The sequence below is a fragment of the Condylura cristata genome, unplaced genomic scaffold (assembly GCF_000260355.1).
Source record: "Condylura cristata isolate star-nosed mole 26May11 unplaced genomic scaffold, ConCri1.0 scaffold00029, whole genome shotgun sequence".
NCBI lineage: Eukaryota > Metazoa > Chordata > Mammalia > Eulipotyphla > Talpidae > Condylura > Condylura cristata.
This window is the reverse complement of record NW_004567130.1, coordinates 12,752,592-12,764,656: the sequence shown is the minus strand read 5'-3', so window position 1 is coordinate 12,764,656 and position 12,065 is coordinate 12,752,592. Positions and strand designations below refer to the sequence as shown.

The 12,065-nt window shown below is 65.0% G+C and overlaps 1 protein-coding gene across 3 annotated transcripts; it reads right to left on the bottom strand.

The window, feature by feature from the left end:
* Positions 1–234: 234 nt before the first annotated feature.
* PXN (paxillin) lies at positions 235–11,795 on the bottom strand. 3 transcript variants are annotated; one of them, XM_012730999.1, is made up of 14 exons: positions 11,735–11,795; positions 11,257–11,483; positions 10,863–10,972; positions 10,343–10,479; positions 9,887–10,088; positions 9,108–9,243; positions 6,871–7,734; positions 5,623–5,898; positions 4,370–4,471; positions 3,954–4,124; positions 3,680–3,853; positions 3,179–3,260; positions 2,926–3,074; positions 235–2,299 (listed from the first exon to the last, which is right to left on the bottom strand). In XM_012730999.1, the coding sequence occupies exons 4-14, from the start codon at positions 10,434–10,436 to the stop codon at positions 2,033–2,035; spliced, it is 2,517 nt and encodes an 838-aa protein (XP_012586453.1). In that variant the 5' UTR covers positions 10,437–10,479; positions 10,863–10,972; positions 11,257–11,483; positions 11,735–11,795; the 3' UTR covers positions 235–2,032. The 3 variants fall into 3 exon arrangements, with proteins under 3 accessions (XP_012586453.1, XP_012586454.1, XP_012586455.1); XM_012731000.1 differs by having other exon boundaries at positions 10,863–10,915; XM_012731001.1 differs by lacking the exons at positions 5,623–5,898; positions 11,257–11,483; positions 11,735–11,795 and having other exon boundaries at positions 10,863–10,907.
* Positions 11,796–12,065: the final 270 nt, after the last annotated feature.

Sequence of the window (12,065 nt, the reverse complement as noted above, 5' to 3'; positions counted from 1 at the left end):
GGATCAAGCTCAGTCCCCAGGAGCGACAGTGCTGAGACTCAACCCCTCGGCCACCAGACAAGCCCAGCAAATGACCTTCGAGGAGCTATCACCAAGGCTTTTTGCCCAAGTAAGGGACTCCCGTCAACAAGTCCCTCTCAAGCTGCTCCTGTGAGTCTGGAGAGGGAAGGGTCTCTCTTCAGGGACTAAGTTCTTCTCTCTGACCACAAAGGAAAGACACTAGCACCATGAAAATAATGTCAAACTTTATTGGCAAAAATCACAGAAATCGAAAGGGGGGAAAGCCAGGTTAGAAGTTTATGGAGAAAAATTAAAATCAAATCATCAAATTATCATTGACCCAGAGAGTAGACCCCAGGGACTCCAGTCCCTCTCAGGAGCCTGGGGCAGGTCACTGTAAACAGAGCAGTAAGGCCTATGGGTAGAAGTGGACGGAGACAGCAGACCTTCAGAGGGGCCTGGCTGACCTGCCCAGACCTGGGCTGCTCCCAGCCAGGGGCCCTCTTCTGAGACCCCAGTGCAGACTATGCGGCCAGCTGAGTGACCTGGCTCCTTCTAGCTTCTACCCCATGGGGTCAGCCTTTCTGCCAGCAAGAGCCCCCGGGCCTGCCTGCTCCTATTCATCCCCGGGGTCGAGAGTTCTGGGGGCTTCCTGTTGCTTCTTCAGGATCACATCCCTCTGCCCCAAATCCTATCAGTTCCCCTTGGGAGACCTTAGGCCCCTCTCCCCAGGCCTCTGGGAAGTCAGCCTCAGCTACAAAAGGGAAAAGACCTGTACCCAGCCTCCTGGGAGGGCAGGAAGTCTGGGGAAGTGATGTGCCCGGCGGAATCAGCAAAACCAACCATCAAAATCAGACACCAGCTTTCCTGAGACAGCAGAAGAAAGAGCCCCAGAGAAGCAGTGGGGAGGCTGAGAATGTTCGGTGGGTTGTCTCTGTCGCCAAAAAGTTCACAAAGGAAAGGGGTGCTCCTAAAGGCTTCCTGGGCAGGAAACAGCACCCCCGGGGTGTCCTCTCCCCTTCTCCTCCCTCAGGAACACAGTGGATGAGGTCTGCGATCCTAAACCCAGGAGGGCAAAACACCCTTAGGCCAACCGCCCGCAGGAGCTTGCTGGCCCGGGGAGTAAGGAAGGGTTTCCGACATACAGCAGTTTACAAACAGTCCTGGCGAGCAGTGGAGTAAGGAGGGGAGTCACAGAGCTGCTCCCAGTTCACCTGCTTGTGCTAAGAAAAAATACAATACAAATTGCTTCCCTGCCCCAAGCCCTCAGTACAAGGCAAACGCCAGGCCATGGCCGCAGTCACCAGCAGGCCCGCTGACGGCGGACAGGAGGAGAGTACAAAAAGGGACATCTTTAAAATCTCTTCAAAATCACTGTAGAGAGAAGTAAAAGCAACTCAGACAATATGAATTCAAACCTCAGTGTAGAAATCTATCAAAGTTGGTACAGTGTCCAGGCACGGGATGAACCCCCACCTCACGCCATCCCCCCAAGACAGAGGAAGTGACCACAAAACATTATTGCTGGAGAGGCTTTCTCGGTAGAACTGGGGGCTGGGAGGGCCGGGGGCGGGGGGGCAAGAGGAGCCTTGCCCAGGCCGTGGCGCCCGGGGCCCCAGATGGACGGGTTTATGCTGGCACTGACTGGGGGGCACAAGGGCCCCCCACTCCGTGCTCACAGCAGGGGCTAGGGGGTCAGGGAGCATGAGGATGAAAACCGGCCCGTCTGACCCTCTCTGCCCGCCCCTGGGGCTCCACTGCCAAGGTATGAGTAAGAGATGGCTCCAGTGTGGGGTGCAGCCTGGGCAGGAGGCTCACGGGGACACTCAGGGCCCGCCTCCAGGAGGGCGGAGAGTCGGGCAGAGCTGCACACAGGCCCTGGCAGGGGCGGAGGCGGCAGGAGGCCCCCTCGCCGGCCCCGCCCCCCGCACCACAAGGATGCAGGCCCCAGCTTCAGTCAGGCCTGCCCCTTCACCCCTGGGCGCGGCCTCTGGGCCACAGCAGCCGCAGGGCCTGGGGCGGGGCGCGGGGCCTAGCAGAAGAGCTTGAGGAAGCAGTTCTGGCAGTAGGGCTTGTCGTTCTGCTCCTTGAAGGTGCCCTTGTTGAGCTGCTTGAGGCAGAAGGCACAGACGAAGTGCTCCGGGTGGAACTTCTTGGCCATGGCGGTGATGCAGCGGCCCGTGATGGGCTTCTGGCAGCCGGAGCAGAGCGAGCCGCGCCGCTCGTGGTAGTGCACCTCGCAGTAGGGCTGCCCGTCGTGCTCGAAGAAGCTGCCGTTGACGAAGGGCGTGAAGCACTCCTGCGGGCAGGCGGGCGGGGGCTCAGGCTGGGGGGCCCCCGGGGTCGCCCACTCCCACCCCACCCCCAGCCCCCCCACCCCCGCCCGGAGTGTTGCCTGGGGGCCCAGTGCTAGGCTCCAGGCGCACTGCGCTCTCCGGGCAGGAGGGGCCCGACGCAGGTCTGACTCTGGCCACCACCAGGGGCCGGGCAGTGTCCAGGAGCCCGGGGGGGGGGGGGGGTGGAGAAGGCTCCTGCGGCCCGGCGGCGGCATCCCGGGCTCCCGGCGCAGACACGCGGCACCGCAGCGTTTCCCAGACTCATCTGTCACGAATGCTGTTGGCGCCCCGGTGACTGGATCTGGGGCCGTTCTCTCCCAGAATGCGGTTCGAAAACTACTGCCCATGTCTGTTGAGGCTGCTAAATCCTGCATTTCATCCCCACACACCTTTCCCCAGACACGGCCAGTCCCAAGGTGACCACACGCCTGCCTCCCCTCGCGCCTCCGCGCCCAGGGCCGACCGGCCTTGAGTCTGCTCGTTCCACCGATGACCCCAAGCGAGGCACCCAGGGGCCCCAGAGCACAGGGCGTGCAGCCTCCCCGCTGCGTGACCCCCGGCCTCGGCCGGGAGGCGGGGGGCTCCTTACCCGGCACACGAAGCACTCGGGATGCCAGAGGGTGTTGAGGGCCGAGATGTAGTTCTCCAGGATGGCCCGGGCGCAGCCGCCGCACTTGGGCGCGAACATGTCGAAGTAGTCCTTGCGGCAGTAGGCCTTGCCGTCCTTCTCGTGGAACCCTGCGGACAGGCGGTGCGCGGCACGGTTACAGCCCGCTCCCCGGTGTCTCCAGGCCCGCCCCACTGTCCCTGGGGCCTGGGGCAAGCCAGCCGGTGGCCGGTACCTTCAGGGCCGAAGAAGGCCCCACACTGGGCGCAGAAGAAGTGCTCAGGGTGCCACGTCCGGTCAAGGGCGGTCACCACTTTCTGTGGGCGCAGAGTGCAGGGGTCAGAGGCACTCACGGGCGAGGCTCCCGCCCGCTCCCTCCGAGGAAAGAGGGAAGCAGAGTCTCTGAGTCACGGAGACCGCTCTGACCGCAACCGCTGGCTGCAACCGAGAGCCGGCGCGGGACGGCCTCACACCCCACGGGGTCAGGGCCACGGGCTCTACTGCGGCCCGCGTTTCACGGTGAAGGAGCAGGCTCAGAGGCAGCGGTTTCTCTGCCGTGCACGAGGGAGCCACGCCCCACCCCCACAGCCTCTGCGTGGGCTTCGTGGACGGGGAGGGAGGATGGGCCGCGGGCCGGCTGCGCTGAGCCCGGCCCACCGCCCCCTGGCTGTGGGGCTCCGGGCCTGACGCAGCCCCCCGCCTTGGGGGCCACCCGCCCCCCACGACCCGAGCTCACATCCAGGATGGGCCCGTTGCAGTAGCAGCAGCGCGGGGAGAAGAGGTTGTGATAGTCCTTCTCGCAGTAGGGCTGCCCGTCCCGCTCAAAGAAGTTCCGGGACCCGATCTCCTCCTGGCAGTGGCTGCACACGAAGTGCTCCGGGTGCCACGTCTTGCCCATGGCGGTCACGACCTGGGGCGGGAGGTGGGAGTGGCTCGGCATCACCTGCCTGGGGCGCCCTCCCCACGCCCACCTGCCGCTCCAGCCCTGTCCAGTCCCCGCCCCTCATCACCTGCCCGGCGATGGGCTTCTTGCAGGCTCCGCAGACCCCTTTGGCCACGGTGGCAACCCCCAGCTTGTTCAGGTCAGACTGCAGGCTCCCCAGCATACTGTCCAGCTGGCTCCCAGGCTTTGGGGGTCCCCCAGGTGGGGAGCTGCTCCCCGGCCTCCCCTGGTTCATGAACTATGGAGACAGAGAGAGGGCTGGTCAGGACATCACAGCGGCTCACGGCACCCCAGCGCCAGGGCCATCCCCTCCTGCACCAGGGGGCTGCACGAGGCAACCACTGCAACTCTCTGGGGACCTCTGGAGCCCTAGTTGGGGGGGGAGGGTCACAGGGCACTACAGGGTCAGAGAGACGGGGTTGCGGGTCCCTGCGACACCACAGGCCCTGGGAGAACACGGCAAGCAAGACACGCGGCACTGACCCCTCCCTCGTCCTGCCCTTCGGGACTGCTCTGCCTGCCGTCCAGAGGCCAGCTGGCCGCCCCGCACAGCTCCCCAGCCGCTCTTTGTTCCAGGCCCTGGAGCTTAGATAGGAGAGGAAACCGGTATAAGAAATATTTTGGGAATTTCAGGAAGAAAAAATAAAGAGACCTTGTCACTGGACCATTTCACGAAAGGGAATTCAGAGTGATGAAGACCAGTTCCCTGACTGGTATTACCCACGTCAGAGGCCAAGGGGGCATCGGGAGGGGGGACAACCCGGAAGAGAGGCCCGGGGCAGAGGGGGAGGGTGGAGGCCAACTGGCGGCACAGGACACAGGGAGGTGACAGGCCAGACAGCGGGGGGCCTCGAGGACTCTGGGCCTGGGGGCGGGGGGCATAAGTGTGGGAACAGCAAGGCGGAGGGGCACTGGGCAGGGGCAGGCAGGTAGTGTCCCACAGGGAAGCAAGGGGCAGCTGACCTCCCGGGGAGTGGACACGGAGCTGAGAGGGTCCAGAGTCGAGGCCTGGTCTAGGGAAGGGCTGTGGGGAAGTGTGCCGGGGCGCTCGAAGGCAGAGGGCGGAGGGCCTGGGCGTGCACCCCTGCTCGTGTGTGCACGGTAGGGACACAACTCAGGGGTCAGGGGAGAGACGGGCAGGGCTGGCGCTGGGTCCCGGGGGCCTGCCTGCACTGGGGCAGAGCGCGGGTCCTCCTCGGTCTGGCAGCCCACGGACCTCACGGTGTGGGGTGCAGCGGCGAGATGGGAGGGACCCTGGGAGCCCCCACACTCTGGACCCCAGGGCTCTGCCCCCACACTCTGGACCCCAGAGGAGCCATGGGTGACAGCCAGGGGCCCTGGGGCAGAGGGGGCAGGCGGGAAGGGCAGGGGAGCAGAGCTGCCGGCTGAGGTGTCTTTGCGATGCTGGAGCAAAGGGACAGGAGGAGGAAGAGAAGCCAGGACAGAGACGGTTCTTCTCTGGGGAATGGGAGAGCCAGGAGGGAAGACAACCTGGGGAGGAGAAAGGGGGGAGAGAGTGAAGACAAAAGAGGAAACAGCAGTTGGCGGAGCGGGGAGCATGGGGAGGTGATGTCCCCGGGTTCCCAGCGTCTTCCCAGCGTGACTCCAAGACTGAGCCAGTCTCACAAGGTCACAGGCTGTGGGACCCCCTCGCGCACCAGATACTAGGGGGCCCCTCCAGCCAGCGCTGGGGCCAGGGAAGAGCGGCCCGGCCCCCCGTGGCATCGCCTGGCTACCTTCTCTACAAGCTGCCCCCCAGCCCGCCTGCCGCGCGGCTGCACGGTGACGACGATGCCCTCGGTCAGCCAGTCCTCGGCAGAGGCCCCCACTGTCCCCTGGGCCTCCTCCGCCTCTGGCTGGATGCCCAGCCGCCCCTGCAGCTCTGTGATGAGCCGCTCCTGGGACGGGGTCCTGCTCAGGGCGGCGGGGTCCGGGCGGCGGCGGGGGGAGGGCTCCCGGGACATGGGGTGCGCGTGGCCCGTCTCCCGGCTCCTCCTGATCACAGAACGGATCTGAGGGGGGAGGGGAAGCGGTCACAGACCCGCTCTGGGCTCAGCTGAGCTCAGCGTCCACATTCGGGTACCGGGGAGGGGAGGCAGAACAAGGCCGCCAGGGAAGCGCCAAGCCAGCACAGGTGCACTCCACCAGGCGCCCGCCTCCAAGGCGGCAGTGACCCTGGGCAAGAACTTATCCTCTGCTGGCCTCAGTTTCCCCACCCTTAGAATGGGTGTATTTCCTTGGCTCCCTTCCAGGCTTCCCTACAAGGAGTATCTGAGAGGTGTAAGTGGACACTCTTGAAGGGGCTTGGGCCTTTTCTTTCTCTTTTGATTTGGTTGTGTTTCTTCCTTTTGATTTGCAACAGAAAAATGCAGCCTTTCCTCTCAGTAATTCACTTAATCCCGGTTTTTCTCGTTCACATGACAGCCCACTTATTTGCAGTGGTTTTGATCCGTCGATGTTTTGTGCCAGGAGGGGACATAAAGTCCACGTCGCGCAAAAGCAACGAACCACAGCAGCAGCCCGGCTGAGGACACGGTCGCCTTCGCTACACTTTCCAGAATTACCTCACTTAACCCTGGACAGCCGTGGCGAAGTGGTCCGTTGTTACTCCCATTTTAAAGATGAGAAAACTGAGGCTGAGGTGGCTGCCCAGGTCACGCTGGTGGCAGCGCTGGAGGAATGGCTTGCAGTTAGCGCCACCAGTCCCACAGCCCGCGCCCTAACCACGCGGCACACGGCCCCCCGGGGTGCCGGGCAGCTCGTCCGAAGGAAAAGGCCTCAACAAGCCGAGGGGCTTCGCTGAGAGACTGGGGCCGCCGCGGCCCCCCGAGCCCACTGCCGCGGGCTGTCGTGGGGCGCCGGGCGCCTTTCTCGGGATTTGCTGCCCAAGCAGACATGCGCGGGCGGGAGGCTGCATGCAGTCAGCCGGGAGCGGCCACGCTGGGCTGCGGGGCCATGCCGCAGCCGTGTGCGCCTGCGCCTGCCTGGCGGGCGGTGGAAATCCTCTCGGGGGCGCTGGGTGTGTCCGGGGCGGTGGCAGCTGGAGGCTTCGGCTGTTCCCTCTCGGCCTCGGTGGCAGCTTCAGGGGCGCCCGGAGGCCTCCCGGGAGTGTCGGGGCCGGGGGCTGGCCTTACCGGACTGCCCCTCACGGGCACCCCTCCACCTGAGTGATCCTCATCCACTGGGCCAGGGCAGCTGCTCTCCGGCCCCCCTGGCTGTGGCCTCGCCCTTTCTTTCCGGAACTGTCCACACTCCTTCGTGAGACTCCAGGTGTCTGGGAAGATGGCCGCGACAGCTGGCTCGGTGACTTCCTGGAAGCCAGGCGCAGCTCCGCAGGGAGTCCCAGGCCTGAACACCTCCAAACTCCATGGATGCTCCCACGTGGCAGCCTCGGCCTCCTCTGAGCGCACAGGGTGGGCTGGCGGCCCCTGGGGGCCTCCCGGCTCCTGGGGCTCTGGGCACCCAGCTGGGGGGAGAGTGTGGCAGAGGGGAGCCCTGGAGAGCTCACGCTCGAGGTGTGGTGGGTCTCTACAAACTTGAGCCCGGCTCTCGGTACCCAATGGCCCAAGAGAACCCTCCCCCGAGGGAGCCTTTGAGCGGGGGGTTTCAGCCATCAACCCTAGGCCGGCCAAATCAAGCCAGCCGGAGGCCTCAGGAGATGGGAGGCCCTGTCCATTGTCATCATCCTTGATGCAGAGGACCTCCAGGGTGTGACTGTGGCCTGCGGACGAGGACACAGTAGTGGATGGCAAGAACACAGGAGGAGGAGAAGGAGGTGCGTGGTGTGGGCTTGGTGCTGAGCTGGGCAGCAGCCCCAGGGAGCTTAAGGCCACCGCAGAGGAGCTGGTCTAGAAGAGGAGAAAGACAAAAGGCAGAGGGGAGAGAGAGATGGGAGAGGTGAGGACAGTCCCTGCAGAGGCGGGCTCGGCCTTGGAGCGCTGAGGCACCGTCTACACTGACTGCGGTGGCCGCAAAGCTGAAGCAAGGGAACTACTCCCCCAAAATAAAGACTTTCCTGAGCTCCGCATCCTTGGGCCCTTAGGCCCCAGGCAGCAAAAGTCTGCCTGTAAGGCCATCCTGTCAGAGGCAGAGAAGGGCGGGGTGGGAGGTGGACAGGGGAGACAGGCAGCCCAGCACCGTCCAGGGAAAATCAGCCTCACACAGCTGACCCCCCCCACCCAGGCTCAACTCCAATCTGGGCTCTGTCTCTTCAGGACACTTTCTATGTCCACCCAGGATCTTGCTGGGTGCAGCTGAAACCTGCGTGGCTTCCTGCAGAACGTCAAGAAAGCAGCAGCCGATGGGTGGCCACGGGGCGGGGGCAGGGCTTCCTCAGGCCGACGGGCCGACGGCCGAGTGCCCTGACCTGCGTGGGGCGCTGACTGCAGCGTGCCTGGGCCGCAAGCCGTGCTCGGCCGCCCCCTGGCCCCACTCACATACTCCGAGCTCCACGGTGAGACACCAGCTAAGAGGAAGCCAGGAGGCCCCTTCAGGGCCCCGAGTACATGGACAGCTGGCCCCCCTTCTCCTATTCCCTCAGAGGGTCTCAGGGGCTCCCCACACGGAAGGGAAAAGTCAGTGACTGCTGGAGCGTTCTGTCAGTATCAGTCCACCACAGCACTACATCCTCTAAATAAAACATGGTTCTGGCAGCCCAGGAAGGCCCGGAAGTGGGGGCAGGCCGCAAGGGAGGTACTTGCAGGACTAGATTAACCCGGTGTCCCAGAGCCAGAACCTGGAGGAAATGAACGGCCTGTGGAGGGAGAGTGGGAGGTTGGCAAGGGACTCAGGGCCAGAGGCACAGAGAAAGAAAGAAGACGTGTTGAGGACAGCCCGTGTGGGAGACGGGGCTCCGGGCAAATGACCGCTCAGACACAGGCGCCAAGTCCCTCATGGCCTAGCAGAGAAGCCCTCCCCCTCGGGCGGCCTTCAACACAGGGCCTTTTGTCCAGGTTCCTGAGAGCGGGAGCCGGGAGCCGGGAGCCAGGGAGGAAGGAATGTCCCTCCTGAGCGCTTCTCTGCCTGCACGGGCAGCCGACACTCAGGACCCGCACGCCCCAGCCCGGGTCCGGTACCCCGGCCAGCACGCTGCGGGGGCCTGACTCGGTCTCGGCACCCCGACACTGCAGGGCTGAGTCACAGCTACCACACCGAGGTACAAGATGAGAAGGACGGGCCCCCTTTCGGGGCAGGCAGGGCAAAGGGTGGGGCCGCAGGGCACCTTGAAATCCGACAGTGAGGCCATCAGCTCGTCCAGCTCCCTGGTGGCGGAGGAGGCGGAGATGCGTGTGTGCTGCTGGCTGGAGGAGACCCGCTGCGGGCTGCTCACCTCGCCCTGGGTCACAGTGACGGCGGGGCTGCGGGCGGACACGGCGTCAGCGGGGCCCCCGCACCCAGCACCTGCCCCCCCAGTGGCTGTGCCCGCCTCACGCTGGGCTCCCCGCACCCAGACCCGCTCCCGCTCTCTCCTGGGGGCCGCCATGGAAGGGGGCAGGGCTCTGAGGCGAGCTGACCTGGGAGAGGAGAAGGCCGTGCCAACAGCACCTTCCCCTGGAAGACACCTCCAGCCCCCAGCCCGATTCCTCAGGACGGCAGCTCTGCCCGGAGCTGACACTCATCGCGCTGAGCAGGCGCCTGTGCTGCGGCTCGGCACCCACGCCCAGCCCAGCGAGCCGCCGCAGACCTGGGGCTCGCCCCTATCGAGACAAAGCCCTTCTCCTCACAGCCACACGACCCTTCAGGCCACTTCGGGTGGGTACACCAAGGCGTGAGAGCGGGTCCCAGCACCCCGGGGAGGGCCCACCCCGTGCAGCCCTGACACAGCGCCCGCCGGGGCGGGAGGATGAAAGCTGGAGGCTGGCTGCAGGCAGGGTGTGTCCAGACTCACCCCACGCCCCACTGCCCGGTCTAGGTCTAGGCCCCGGCCAGCAATGGGGGGACAGATGGCGCCAGGGCGGGGGGGCAGACACAGACAGGCCTGGGGGCTCGGTGGACACTCACACAGGGCTGGGCACGGAGCTCTCCAACTCATCCAACAGGCTCTCCACGCTGGGCCGCACGTCCTCCAGGCCCCGGCCCCCATTCCGCTTGGGCTTCTCCTTCGTCGGGGGCCCAGCTTTGCTCCCCAGGAGGCTGCTGTTCTCTGTGGTGCCATAGTGGGGGCTCAGAGCCCCAGGCAGCGGGGGAGCAGAGTTGGCTTCGTCTTGGAGAAAGGAAGAGAGAGGCTGCTCAGCGCCGACCCTGGAAGCCTGGGGTCCCGCAGGCCCCGCACGAGGACCCGTCCTACCGGCAGGGAAGCCTGGGGTCCCGCAGGCCCCCCACCAGGACCCGCCCTACCTGCAGGGAAGCCTGGGGGGTCCTGGGGTCCCGTAGGCCCCCCACCAGGACCCGCCCTACCTGCAGGGAAGCCTGGGGGGTCCTGGGGTCCCGCAGGCCCCCCACCAGGACCCGCCCTACCTGCAGGGAAGCCTGGGGGGTTCTGCTGCACGGCATTCAGTTCCAGCAGCAGTCGGTCGAGTTCCGAGAGGTTGCTGCCCAGGAAGGTGCTCATCACAGTGGGTGAGGGCTCAGCTGACTTCTGCTTGTTGGGGAAGCTTCCAGAGGCAGAGGGAAAACAGCAGTGAAAAACACTGACTTGGTGGGCCAAGTCCTGAAGGAGAAGCAGCGGAGATACGAGGTCTCCCCCAGCCGAGGGCGGAGAGTGGGCAAGGGATGTGGCAAGAAGAGGGGTGGAAGGAAGTCTTGCCTCAGTTCCTCAACTCCGCAGGTGACGTGACAGCCCGCTGACAGCCCAGCCCATCCGCTGCACGGACTGGCCGTGATTAAGGCCAGTGGGCGAGAGAAGTGAGATGCATGACCAGCTGGCCAGAACCTCAGGCCTCTGTGGTATAACCAGTGAGCCCTGGGGCAGGTCCCCCAGGGCCGGCTGTCGGTCTGCTGCCCCCAGCCCCACCTGGGCACCAGGGGAGGGTGGTACCTGTAGACGTGCTCCTCCTCAGCGGCGCGGGGACGCGGAGCACCCCCGCCGTCCTGTGGGGTGGAGGCACAGGGAGCTTTGGCACTGGAGCCGGAGACGGGTGACAGGGACTGAGGCCGAGGGGAGGAGAATGCTCAGAGGCCCCCCGGGGGGGCAAGGAACAGCCCCGTCACCCCCAGGAGGCGCCTGCTCACAGCCAGCCTCACCAGGGAATTTCCACGAGCTCATCCGAGACAGGTGATTAAACATTGGTCACCGGCCCTCACGCGGCATCTGGCGGGACAGAGCCGGACAGCTCCTGCCTCTCCCACTGTGGCCCTGACCCCTGCTCTCTCTGCCCCAGGCAAGTTTCTTTTACCACGGGGTGGCTTCCCAGCTCTGGCCCCCTCCTTACCTGCTGGTGGGTGAATGGGGAGGCGTCAGGCTGCCACTGATCTAAGGGGTCAAGCACCGAGCCGTTGAGGGCCTCGCTGGATGGTGGTGGAGGGACGGGGGGTGGCACAGCAATCTCCTGGTAGGTGTGGTTTCCAGTTGGGTAGGAGTAGGGGGTCTCCTCCGCCAAGAACACTGGCCGTTTGGAGATGTGGGAGGTGGTGGATTCCAAGTCCGCCAGCAGGGCGTCTGTAAAGAAAAGACGCAACACAGGTAAGACCCAGTGATCCTGGCAACTCTGTTTGCAGTGCATGCCCTGCCTATGCCCAGAAGGCCACGACTCCGCCCCACCCAGGGCAGAAATGACCAGCCTCGGGACAGGAAGACAGGGCCCGCACCAGCCTGGCTAAGCCCCAGCTCTCACAGCTGACCTCTCCTGCAAGGCCCAGGCCTGGAGGTGCTGGCTCGCGGCTCTCGGGTCGCCCGTGGGGCTCTCCTACCTCTGGGAGCCGGGCCCCTGGCTCGGCGCTCCCTCCCGACAGGGCTGTGCAGCTGACTGGCTGGGAGTCAGAACTGCCTGCCTAGAACTCTGACTCCACTGGGCAAGGCAGGCAGAGAGCAGGCGGGAGAGGCCCCACCTCACACAGGGAGGGGCCCGGGCAGTGCCGGCCCCACTTCACTTCCAAGAACTTGGGCTGTCCCACACTCCAGATTGAAGAGGTCCCTGGGGTGGCACCTGCCTTCCTCTCCAGGTAGAAGCAAAACCCCATGCTCCAAGCCCCTCTCAGGGTTCCAGGCTACAAGGCAAGGCCCACGGGGACATGAGGTCTG

What these genes read in the sequence shown, in the direction of transcription:
- PXN (XM_012730999.1), bottom strand. Translation starts at nt 10,436, where the DNA reads ATGAGCACCTTCCTGGGCAGCAACCTCTCGGAACTCGACCGACTGCTG. An exon ending in AGCTCCGTGCCCAGCCCTGT is followed by an intron (nt 9,244 to 9,886) that starts GTGAGTGTCCAC and finishes GTCCGCCCGCAG; the next exon opens with CCCCGCCGTCACTGTGACCC. An exon ending in GGCCTTCTTCGGCCCTGAAG is followed by an intron (nt 3,075 to 3,178) that starts GTACCGGCCACC and finishes GCCTGTCCGCAG; the next exon opens with GGTTCCACGAGAAGGACGGC.